Source organism: Myodes glareolus, chromosome 5 (genome assembly GCF_982192425.1).
Source record: "Myodes glareolus chromosome 5, mMyoGla1.1, whole genome shotgun sequence".
NCBI lineage: Eukaryota > Metazoa > Chordata > Mammalia > Rodentia > Cricetidae > Myodes > Myodes glareolus.
Genome location: NC_142030.1, coordinates 65744536 through 65757795, shown reverse-complemented (window position 1 = coordinate 65757795; position 13260 = coordinate 65744536). Strand labels below are relative to the sequence as shown.

General features: G+C 41.0%; 1 protein-coding gene across 2 annotated transcripts in view; it reads left to right on the top strand.

Moving 5' to 3' along the window:
* Positions 1–13260, top strand: part of Astn1 (astrotactin 1) — a 321086-nt gene that overhangs the window by 214575 nt on the left and 93251 nt on the right. For both annotated transcript variants that reach the window (XM_087906372.1, XM_087906373.1), the window contains exons 9-11: positions 3529–3603; positions 10754–10891; positions 11369–11519. In XM_087906372.1, coding sequence (XP_087762498.1) covers positions 3529–3603; positions 10754–10891; positions 11369–11519 — 364 coding nt within the window. The remainder of the gene's footprint in view (positions 1–3528; positions 3604–10753; positions 10892–11368; positions 11520–13260) is intronic.

The following is a 13260-nucleotide window of genomic DNA, read 5'->3' as shown; positions in this document are numbered from 1 at the left end:
CTGAGTAGTTAGCTCCCCTGGGTATGGGATCGGGGATGGGGGCTTGGATTTCCCATGCTCACAATTGTCTCCTCTCCTACAAATTCAAATGTGTCTGCAATCTGAGTTATAGCCTGTGCTGGCATCGCATTGTACCTTGAGGCAAGACACACCTTCCTATATGACAGTGGTTTCCAACCTGCCAAATACTGTGACCCTTTCTTACCATTCCTCATGTTGTGGTGACCCCCATCCGTAAAATTATTTTGTTGCTGCCATAGAGCTATAATTTTGCTACTGTTATAAATTGTAATATAAATAAATATCTGATATACAGAATATCTGATATGTCTTCCAATGGGCTCATGACCTGCATGTTGAAGTCCACTGCACTATAAAAATTGAGAAATCACTCCTTATTATAAGATTTATATTTGATCCAGGTGATTAGCAAATTCAACATATTTAATAACAGATTCCATGACACTCATTAAATGCTAGGCACTGTTTGGAGCATATAATTATGTGAACTAGTTCCTCCTCATAACAACTTTACCAGACAGACACAGTTACTGCCTTTGGCCTCGTTTCATAGATGAGAACATAGGAATACAGAAAGGCTAAGAAACTTGTCCAGGGTCGTTATAGGGATTGTTGGTGTCCTGGAATTCAGATCAGTCAGACTCATTCCAGAACTTATGCCCCAAACACTCTGCCTTCCTGCCTATAAATATGAGGGGGATCCATATACTGCATATCTGAGTACTCCCTGTATAAGTTGGTTTTGCTTTTGAGTGAGTCAAGAGTTTGAGGCCTCTTCTACTTTCATGGAGAAGCATACAGATATCTGCTCAAGTGTCTCCAAGCTCACTGATTCATTGCCTGTGTCTTGAAGATAGCCCTGTGTGTGTGTATGTGTGTGTGTGTGTGTGTGTGTGTGTGTGTGTGTGTGTGTAATCCAATGCAATTTGTATTCTCATTGTAATCAAATCAATCCTGCCATTTGCCTCCTCAGAATATATTTTCAAACAACTTAGGAACCATGCCAGGAATGTACTCCAATCCCACATTGTAACAGTTTTGAACATAGAGATAACTTGAAGGCAAAATGTGTGTTATCTAAAATTATTAAACAATATTAAGTGAAGATGATACTGCCCCCAAAGAAAAAATGAAATAAGCATGTCTCTTTTTCTTTATTTTTAATTGTTCTAGTGTTTAGAATCAGGTGAGCCATTTTCTCATAAATTTGGCATTTTATTGAATGGTTCATATTTTGTGTTGCTCAGGAGACATCACTTCATGTTCAGTCAAACAGAAGCAAATGCTACCCTGTGTCCATATAGGAGGAAAAAGCAAGCACATAGATGATACCTGGTGGAGGCGTTGTTGCTTTGGTGAGGGGGCTGTTCACGGTACAGCATTTGGATACTTTTGAAGCCTTGAAGATTTCTAAATTGAATCCTAGGAAGAAAGTATTTACAAATAGTAGGCATAAAAATGAGCACATTTGTACTGTCCTATTCCTTATATGGGCCCAACAGCCCATACTTCCTCTTGCTGTAAAGCATGGACTCTCCTGAAGCTTTCATAGTTTAGGTTAAGTTAGTGGTTCCTAATTTGATTTAACCCACCACCCCATCTGATAACAACCATTAAAAAAATCTCTTGTACTGTTCATAAGTAATACAAGCTGTGCATACAAAATGTCTACAAATAAATAGAATGTGTTAGTAGTAATTGAGAAATAGCCAAGTAATTTGTAGTGGTATAATAACTGTTTGTAACATGTAAATATTGTTTTATGGCACAAAACAATGCCACTACAGATATTTGTACATAATACAATTTACTTAGTGTAAGGCATAATGGATCTGTGATGTCTAATAAAAGCAATGGAGACTGATGAAGACATGCTGAATTGCATCTAGTATAATGGTACACTTCAGTAATTCTGACATTTCAGAGGCAGAGGCAGGAGGATCAAGGTGTTGACGCTACCTTTAGCTATGAAGTGAGTTTAAGGCCAACTTGGGCTACATTAGACCCTATCTCAAAAAATAACAAAACAAAATAAGCTCAAACCAGTGTATGTTGTACTGATGAATCAATGATTATACAACGTATAATTTCCCCTCGATCTGCATAATAACTATGCACCTAAGATGGATCTTGTATTAAAGCTGTACAAGCTACCTTGTGTTTATATAAAAATGGAGTTAGTATTTGGGCTCAGATTTATAAAGTTTTTAAACACGTGAACAAATGGCCGTTTGATATTCAAAATCTTGCAAGACACGGGGACATTTTGTGTTGTGCAGAACAATCCTGGGCACTGCAGTATTTCACGTATTCTATCCCGGCCATTTAAATGCCAGTGCTGTTCAGCTGTCAATGTGTCACTCGAGAAGAATCCTTTACATGTCCCTCAATTATGTCTCCTCAATGATAAGCCTTTCACTGGCAACCACAGAGTTAATGACTGATACTAGATTTAGCCCCAAATGATAATTATAACATATTCTCTGATTTTTGTAGCCCTCAGGAAACAAAGGAATGGCCAAAATAAAAGCTTAGTAATTGGATTAATTATGAGACTATTCCATAATTATGCCCCATAATTGAAAGAATACGTTCACCTAGTGCACACAACAGCTCAGTACTTAGCCCAAGTTCTAGACTTTACTCAGACTTGTTGGAATGAATTTGGAGTTTCCATGGCTAAACTAGTGGAAAGATACACATTGTTTAAAAGTGATCTTTTTCTACTTTCTAGAATGCTTGCCAATACCCAGATGTTTGCTAGCAGGGAGGAGTTGATAGTTACTTGAAAAGAGCTAATTGCTTCTGTTTGTATGAGCGGCATTAAAAATGTTTGGATACATTTGGAATAGCTCAAACACTAAGGATCCTCGCATCATTTTGAGTAGGGAAACTCTGACCTGTGATCCTTGACTTAAAAAATTGCTAAATTTTCATAAGGGTCTGTAAAGTTGTTGTTATTATCTATCTATCATCTATCTATCTATCTATCTATCTATCTATCTATCTATCTATCTATCTATCTATCTATCTATCTATCTATCTTTCAAATGAGGAGGTTGAGTCAACAAGGCAAACTATCTCCTTTACTCAAACAGTTGACTCAGTTGCAGAGCAGGTTTTGAATACAGAAATGTCTAGTTTCAAAGAATTTGACTTTTTAAAGATATCATGTCGCCCATCTTTCTTCAGTAAGGCAAACAGGTTTCTGTGAATGTACTACAGAAAACTTGTGAATTATGGCTGAGTCCCATCTTACTGTGTATGGCAGCAATGTCACATCTTATCAATTTCTGCTTTGTTAGTAATTCAGTTACTTTTTAATACTAACTTTGTTCTTGGTCCCTTTTCTGGGTTCAAGGTTGTACATGCACTCACATGTATGAGCTTCTTGAGGGCGGGGAATATGTGCTCTTCATCTTTGGATCTTTAGAACCTAGCAGAGTATCTGGCATGGAGAGAGTGTCTGTTGAGTGGACTTTAATTGAATAATGTTTCTCCTTTTAGGCCTTGGCCTTACACAATATTTCAGCGAGGCTTTGACCTGGTTTTGGGAGAGCAGCCCTCTGATAAAATATTCAGGTAAGTTCACATCCAGGGATGTGCTTTTATATGTCTGTAAGTCCCGGTGCTCCTCGGCCCACTGGCCATTTCCAGGGTTAAACACAGGAAACATTTGGGTTTGTCTACTTAGAACAAAAGTGTTTGACCCAAATCATACCCAGCAGCAACATGGAGGGCTGTAAACTCAGACAGGTTCTGTTTGGGTCCGATTCCATTCCTTGCCAGCTCAGTGAGCTTTGGTAATGTGTTGAAACTCTCAGAGCCTCCAGTTTCCCCGTTTGTTAAATGGGGCTGTAATACATGCCTGGCTAGATTAGAGTGAGGGGTGTATGAGATAATACAGGGAAAGTCCCCAGCACAGAATCTGGCACAGAACAGGCAATTAACGTCAGGTTCTGCCTTTCCTCTTTACATCTAATTTGCACATTCCTTATAGAGTCTTGAGTTGTTCAGAATTAATCTATCCCGCCCCTGCCTCCCTCTATTCTAAACCCTACCTTATTATTATTTTCTTTTATCTATTACTCTCCTGATCAAATTTGATGAGTCTAATCCCTCCCAATTTCTACCTGCATATCTGGTAATAGCACACATTACAAAGGCTCACAAGCAAAGGGGAAATTTGGGTGCCAGCCATGAACTATTGAATTTTCGTAAAATTTAATTCACACCAGGCTTTTTCTGGAACATAAGCTTATTTCCAATCTCAGATCTTACTGTTCATTCCCGTAGTCAGTTTGCCCTTCACCCAACATGAATTACCATGTACCTACTTAGAGCCGGAGCCTATGCTTGACCTGGTAGCACGGTCTTTGTCTTCTTCCACAAGCAAGCCCATTTTTGGAGGATGTGGACAGACATTCACAGGTGGATGCTGTCAAAGAATGAGCTCAGTTACTGCATGCCATTGCTGGAAAGAGGCTGAGCGGTAGAAGACAGGTGGAGAGCTTGCTTTCCTTGTTCTTGTAGCCATGCGGTTGGCTGAGATTCCCTTATTTCTAACTTCTCGAATCCGTTTCTCCATCAGTCACACCTTGCTTTGGTGTTGACTTTTGCCCCTGCACCACCCTCTTGAGCCCAACGTGTGTTAATCCTCCTCGTGACTTAGGATGGACACAGTTACAGTTCATATTTACATGAGCACTTCCTCAAATGACCTCTACTTGCCCGTCAGTCTCCTGAGTGTCTTTCTTAGGGCAGGTTGGGTCAAGTTAATGATGCTGGCTGTAGGCTGCACTTGGAATACTTGTAGTCTAAGAGAAATCAGCAATATTCCTTATACTTAAATTTTCTAACAATGATTTCTATTTGGATGACTTTTCTCGATGTTCAACTGCCAGGATCATCGAAGGTTTCTTTTTCTTTTCTTCACCACCACTACCACCACCACCACAACAAAAAACAAGGTGATAGGGAATCATGAGAAATTTTGTTGATAGCATAAATAAGTTCTCTGTTTCCTACAAATTGTAACTTAATAGTAAAAAAACCAAAGGTTTTTGTCAAATCTCTGTAAGAGTAGAACTTGCATATGAAAATATGTTCTATCTCCACAAGCATCATTTTTTTTCAAGCCTGTTGGCTGACAGGCGAATGTGACAGCCATACACTATTACAGAGGGAGCAGGTGTGGTGTTTAATCCATGACTTCACCGCCTCAGGAGCCAGTGCGGTGATCAATATGTTATTAACAATTTTGGTACCTAATATGACAATAACTCTTTTCTCAAATGAATACTATGGGTTGTGCTTCATGTATTTGGGGCACTTTTAAATTAAAGCCACTCTGGCATTTAAGTCAACCATTTACCAATGGAAATTCTGAGAAAAATTTGATCTGGTCAGTGATGAAAAGTGGTTATTTATTTGCTGTGGTACTGATTCATGATTTTATCATGATCAGTTCCAAGCCACTGCATATTTCTCTAGCCTGTGGAATGGAGTTTAAATTCTAGCGTTCAAATCTTTCTACCACTGAATGCTAACGCTCGGCTATGAAATAAGCTGCTCTTATCCTCTGGAATTTTCCATTCATGGCCAAATATGGTTTCTACTCTATCCAATTCACTGTATCCAGTATTTTCTCATTCTATCATTCAGCGAGATTGCATCTTTCCCTCCTAATATAAACACTGAACATTTCTATGCTCCACACCAGGTTTCCAGATTTGTCATCTTGTCAACATCCATCATTCCAAAGCACTATTTCAAATGTTGTAGGTATGGCCTTGATGGGCTTGATGAAGGGAGTCCCTGTTCTTAAGTTTGCAGACTCACCAAGAGGTGGTCTTTAATCCCTGGTCCTACGCTTTATAAGGACTATTGCACCCAGCACAAAACAACTCAAAAGCACTGGGACTTGTACCCAGGGAATAAATACTTTCTAAAGACATTATGGAAAATTTTATCTACATACATGATTGATAAACACTGCTATTAAGCTTCTGTACTGTTTTATAATAAATGGTTATAGTAGTTAATTGTTGATTAATTTATCTCAGATTTATTTTTAATGTGGCATTTTGCTTTTGAATGAGATGGTTGCCTTCTTGAAGAAAGAAATGGTTCTATAGAGAGGTTTATACATTTGATATAGTCTTGAACATTTGGCAGGTAAGCGTAGAGGGTTATTTTAGGTATCTCCGAGCCCTTGAAATTAGACAAGGAAAAGCTATGGATGGTGAGCTCAACTTTGAAAAACAGCAATCCCAAGCTAGATGCAAAAGGGCACTGGTTCACCCAGCTGTGTTTTTAAACCAAAGACAAAGACATTCTCATGATACCCCATTGTGAAGATCCATCCATTCCACTGGACTCTCTGGTGCCAAGTATGAGTGCAGGATACGTGTGTGTGTGTGTGTGTGTGTGTGTGTGTGTGTGTGTCTATGACCTTCTCTGCAAGTGTTTACCTTCATCCTTGAGAAAAATATTTTGCCTTAGAAAAACCTGGCCTGGGGAAGAGTGAAGACACCAGATCAAGAGCTCTCATGTTTTCCCACATTCTATTTTGCACTAGGCTAGAGAGACCACAGAATTATTCTGTCCAGGACTGACTAATTAGTGTTTGCCTCTGGACAGAAATTTCTAGCTGGGTTTCAACAGGATTGTGCAGCACAGGGCTGAGTCCTCAACAGCAGTGGTCACCACCAGCTGTCTCTAAAGAAGGCCCGACGTGGGAGAGCATTCCAGATGCTCGCTCAAGTTTCCCTTGGGTGGTGTTTTTAAAGTCATCCCTGCCAAATTTGCATGAATGAGGGACAGATGAGATTTCAGGACACAGTTTTTTTTTTCTAACAGTTTAGGCTATATTTGGTTTTTGGAGTTGTTCAGTAGATTTTGTGTATGAAAGAAAGTTTTAGAATTTCATAAGCACCAGCCAGCATGGGCTGTCAAGCCTCTGGGATCCATATTTGACCAGCTCCGTATTTCTTTTCTACAAAGGTTGACCTCTCAGAGGTCACTGATCTCCTTATGGTATTAGACAGTGGATTTGTAAACTGGGGCCAACAAAATCACTGGAGAAGGCCATCGTGAGGATAAACAAGAAGCTCTGCCAACTGCCTGCCCTTGTGAGAGTTTTCAATAAGTGTTAGATTCATTCCACATCTAACTGAGCTTCCATTATAGGGCTTCACCTTGACTCTACCAAGACTGAAGGAGATTACATTGCTTTACTTGCTAACTAACATAGTTAGTTTCTCATGAAAACTACGTCATGGTTATTAGATCCATCCATACTCAAAGTTTAGCTCACATTGTGTTTGCCATGAAGGATTAGCTTTGCCAATGTATTCATTAAATTTGTACCTCCTGGGTATGTCATCCAGATGCCACTGAAAATGAAGGAAACAAACTATTCTGTTGATTAGTTAGTAGCTATTTATTGGGTGACATTTTTAGTCTAGGAATTGTGTTAAGTACCCTCTGCTACCCAAGAATGCACATTCTCCTTAGAGATGATGAACCCAGAAAAAGTACAGGTACAATTCAATACATGAATTGCAGAGACTATGTAATGTGGAAAGCAGAATGTCACTTGCTTGGCCTGAGTGTTGAAGACCAAGCTTCTGGAAGGACTTTCTGGAAAGGTTTGTGACTGTAAATGAGTGCTTAAGTGAGTCAGTTGAGGTGAAGAAAAGATAACATAAAATCCAGAAATAAATAATAACAGAAGCAAGAGTACTGTGATTAAAAGTGTAGAAGGATGCTAGGAACCGCAGTCATATGACATGGAGGGAGCAGAAGTATGAAGCAGAGAAGATGGGATCAGAATGACAGCTTCAGGACTTTGAACTTTGCATGCACAGGAATATGTCAAATAGTTTCAACTGGGGCAAGTTATAGATGGCTTTTTCTTAGGATCATTGTGAGATGGTTGGACAGGAATTCCATAAAAATAATTGGCCATCACAAATGTGCTAGAGCTGCCAACAATTTCCTAAAACCTGTTACATTACCTGAGTAAAAGTATAATTTTAACGAAAATAGAAAGCAATGGTCAATGTCCAATGATCCACAGAATCCTGATACCATTCAAACTTGAAGTTATTTTCTGAAATAGTACATGTTCATGTTGCCCCTGTTCAAGTTGACTAGTATAAGTGACCACCTCAAGAATGTACTTTATGAAATCATACAGATGTCTGAAGATCATTGTTGTGAGATATGTATACACTGTGTGAAGATATATTGCTATAATTTGTTTAATAAAGAGTCAAATGGTCAATCGCTAGGCAGGAAAATGTTAGGTGGGATTTCTGGGGACAGAGAGGACTCACGGAGAAGATACGTGGGGAGACACCAGGAAATGCAGAGCAGGCAGAATGTGCAGGAGGAGAGGTAACAGCCACGAGACATGTGGCAGAATGTAGATACTTCCTTGTACCGAGTGTCAGCTGCTCAAGTGCTTGGCTGTATATCAGGGCCTTAAAGGAGGCACACCTCTCTCTATACGCTGGCCCTACTGGAGACTTCTTTCTCATGCCCTGTGCGGATATTGAGCTCTACACTGGGTGCCATATGCAGAGAGTATTTCTCTGTTCCCCCAGCTCCCAAATAATGACACGGAGACCTTTTTATTAATTATGAAAGCTTAGCCTATATTTTAGGCTTATTCTTAGCTAGTTCTTATAACTTAAATGAACCCATTTATATTAATCTATGTTCTGTCACATGGCTCATGGTTATTACCTCTCCTCCTGCACGTTCTGCTTGCTCTGCATTTCCTGGTGTCTCCCCACATCTCTTCTTCCAGAGTCTTCACTGTCCCCAGAAATCCCACCTAACCTCTTCCTGCCTAGCTATTGACCATTCAGTTCTTTATTAAACCATCCACAGAAATACATCTTCACACAGTGTATAATATCCCACAACAGGTCATATATTAAAATTCACATTTAATTTTAAGTCCCAGATTTAGTGCGCCTTGAAAAAAATATCATCCCTGATTCAACCTGTTACTACTATTATTACCAGATGAGAGAGAGAGAGGGAGAGAGAGAGAGAGAGAGAGAGAGAGAGAGAGAGAGAGAGAGAGAGAGAGGAGTTACTGCTATGCCTTCAATAAATATTCCTGGTTGTTTTCTTAATGAATACAGCAATAGCCTTTTGTAGTCTCCCAGCACCACCAAGTCATGGGCTTGCCTAATACCTCACATTCTTAGAGGGAGAAAGATCTAAGAGCCTTCTACAGAAGGAGAGACATCTCAGAACATCCAGGAGTTCAGAGGATTCAGAGGAGTAGAGTACTAAGAAACCGAGAGCAGAAATGGGAGAAATATCTACCAAATCAGGCCTCATACGACTTCCACAGAGATGTACCCCTTTCCCAGAATCTCTTGTAGTGTTGCCTTCTTCTCTCTTAGCAATTCTGATTGCAAGGACTGTCATTCAGGTCATGGGAAGAAATAACGTTGCTGGGCATCTCCAGTCTGTAGAGTTGTCTGTGGCTAACATTCTTGGGCTGACTACACATTTCATAAATATATACACGTATAAGGCATCAGTCTGATTTCCTGACATCTCAGGCATCCCAGAGATGGGAGAAGACTGTGTGGGCTAGGGAAGCGAGGAGCAGGGCTCTGAAACGTGGCTGTGACCAGCATGCTGATGGTGCTGGTGCAGCGTTCTGCTTAATTGCACTTATCCTTCCTTTGTTCCTCCCTCCACATCAAGTTGGGAGGAGACACTAAGCTGCCACCGTCTTGTGATAGTCCACCCACATTGGCTTTTATCCATCCGACTATTTTTTTTTTTTTACTGTGAATGCAGAGCATTTTAATGTCTTTGAGATGAAATGAATGAATAAATAAACAAATAATCTCTCCTGGATTCCTTAAAGCTCTCCCTTGTAATGCTGATTGATTCTTTTATTCCTTTTAGCCCTTGTTATAAGAATAAATAAAAAAAAAGTCTTCCCTGCATCCCATGGGTTATCATTGTTAGCTCAGGGTGTGGGTAGGAGTTCAGAAAATAAATCTGGGCCTGTTTTGTTCGTTTGTTCTCATTTGTTCATCTCTTTCTTTGCTCACCCCTGGAGGCCCCTAACTTCAGTCACACCTATTCCTGTTATGCAGAAGCCAGAAAAGGAAACCTTTTTCCTGTCTTTTCCTTTTCAGGGCTCTCCCAAGTAGGGAGAAACCCTGGCTGCCACTGCAGCTTTGCAGTCACGGGATGTGGATGGGGTGGCCAATATCTCTTCTCAATTAAACTGCTTCCAATTTCCATATATGACTTAACACAAAGGAGGACCAGCTTTAAACCTGAAAAACCTGAAACCCTCTTTTTATGACATATTAAAAACCACTTCTGATATCTGGTGAATGGGTACCATAATCAGATCTGTTCCGTGAGTTGGATGAGGCCTCTGTCTTCCTCTGACTCAGTCATGCTGTCCATGCCAGACAATTTCAAGTGCTTCACCTGTCTGAAGAGCACTGCAGGGATGGGGAAGACGAGAAAGGAACAAGCAATGAAGAGAATTCCAGACCCTCTGGTGAAATTCCTATGCTATATCATGACTACTTTATGCATTGGTTCCTGTAGTCACCTGGTGTGGGGGTATCTGCAGAGTCTTCAGGAAGGCTGAAAAGGAAGCAGCTAGCAACAGGATGCTAGTGGGCAGTTGTGCTCAGCTAACCACCCGGGGTGTGTGTGTGTGTCCACCCAGATTTACCTACACTCTTGGGGAAGGCATGTGGTTGCCCCTCAGCAAAAGCTTTGTGATTCCACCAGCTGAACTGGCCATCAATCCATCAGCGAAGTGTAAGACCGACATGACTGTGATGGAAGATGCTGTGGAGGTCAGGTGAGTCTCACTTCAGGGTGGCTTAGGAGGTAGAGTGACAAGCTCCACCAAAACTGGGGGGAGGGGACATAGAACAAGCTGAAGTTGGCAAACTGCCTTCAAGTTCCCCACAGACACAGCCAGGATCTGCTATTTATCTGGGTCAACATTGCATAACCCAAGGCTCATTCACTGGAAGAGGACATAAAATTAGAGTTTGTAAGCACTTCCCACAAACCTCAAGGACTGACAGGCAATAAAATGTTAATATCCTTGCCTACATCCATATCTCCTTCTTTGACCAGGCATTATAACATTGGCTCATTTCCCAGATATGGTGAATGCCCATGATTTGTTAGCTCAAGGCTTTGAGTATGGCTAGTCTTCAATTTTTATAAAAGAGTGAGATCAGAAAAAGCAGACCAGATTGGAAGAGGGAATGTAAGAACACTTGTTGCTTTTGGAATCCCTTGATTCCTCCATTGCTTCTTCATGCAGAGAGGAGCTGATGACGTCATCATCCTTTGACAGCCTGGAAGTTCTCTTAGACTCCTTTGGGCCAGTGCGTGATTGCAGCAAAGATAACGGAGGCTGCAGTAAGAATTTTCGCTGCATTTCCGATCGCAAGTTGGACTCTACTGGTTGTGTGGTATGTCCATTCTTCTATCTTATGGGTTCCTCTATGAGGTGGGGATAACATATAACACAGTCATACAGAAGAAAATATGTGTGGTAGCCACGTGTGACCATCATCTAGCCTAAATTAAGATTTTTTTTTTCTTGTTAGGAGCAAAGAGTTAATCAGTCCATCAAGAAATACACAAAGAGCATTACTAGGTGTTCTAGATCTTTCCAGAGAAACTTCCAGACATTGAATAGTAGAGTCTTTCCAATCTTACAAGATAGTTGGTAAAAGCTATTTGAAAACTAATCAATTGCTTCCACAAATATTGTTGGCTCCAAGACTAATAGGAAACTTTAAGAGAAACCTACTTACAGCTAGGGATATGAAAACAGTAAGTTATGCTCGAAATGGTAGAGGCATCAGAGGTGAGAGAGATGACTCAGCTGTTAAAGGTTAAGCTGGCAACAACAACAAGACCCAAGTTTAGCTCTCAGCACCCACACTTACCTCTCCAGCTTCCTCCCCCCTCTTTTCTTAAATCTTTTCAGATTTATTTATTTAGTTTACAGTATTCTGTCTGCATGTATGCCTGCAGGTCAGAAGAGGGCACCAGATTTCATACAAATGGTTGTGAGTCACCATGTGGTGCTGGGAATTGAACTCAGGACCTCTGGAAGAATAGTCAGTGCTCTTAGCACTTAAGTCATCTCTTCAGCCCCTTCAGCTTCCTCTCTAAAGGCAGGCATCTCTGAGAGTTGGAAGTAGACCTTGTCTCTAGAATGAGTTCTAGGCTAGCCAGGACTACATAGATTCTATATATTGTGATCAGTTGGAGCTTACATCAAGGAAATCCTGCTTCTCTAAAAAGAAGTCTCTGGTTTTGCTTTTTGTTTTCAAATCTATAGACTTAGACAGTTTAAAAGCAGGTGATATTGTTAACCAGTAAGACTCTTGGGGCTAGGATTACTCCGCTATCCCCCAGGTTATAGAAATAATGATGGTTCTGGGCCAGGAAGGTAAATGGAGACAGGAGCTGTTGGAACCAGCAGGCTGGTTTCTTTATATTGACCATTGCTGTTTCCGCTGACACAGTCATCTTTTTTTAGTCCTACCTTCTTTAGAGATTTGGAGGGGAGAATCATGAACTATTCAGGAAGTTAGAGGGGCTTGGTCAGGGAAGGATGGCAGGGAAGATGTTCATAGTGAGAACAGAGGAGGTAGGGAACATTCACTGAGACATATAGTCTCAATAGTGACCTGCGGGAAAGGACTGGGAACTTCCAGCCCTGGGAGTGGCTATGGTGCCCCATTTAACTTCCCATTCTGACAGCTGTGATGTGGGAGGGGACCCAGAGCATGGGAAAACTGTGAGGATGCTGAGCCAACACCATCTTTCACCCTCCTTCTTGCCCAGCTCTGAGCATCTGTTCCATTCAGGAATCTGTTAGGTCTCAATGACGAATGCCTATCTGGTGTCCAGGGTGTCGTCTCCAAGCCGATACCAACTAAGCTGCAGCCGGAAGGGCTCTGGCTTGTATCAGAAAGAAGTGGACATGAAGAAAAGCAAAGGAAAGATACATGGCAGACAGGAGGATCTGGCAGATACCCAAAGAGGACAAAGAAGAACAGGGGGACTCTTGGAGAAATACAAAGGAAAGCACTTGTTAGTTCATGGCTTCCACGGGCAACCAGGAGGCGAACTGATGCCCATCATTGCTGTCCTTCTTTGGTCAGTTCCACCTACCTGAGTTTCCCAGGAGACAAT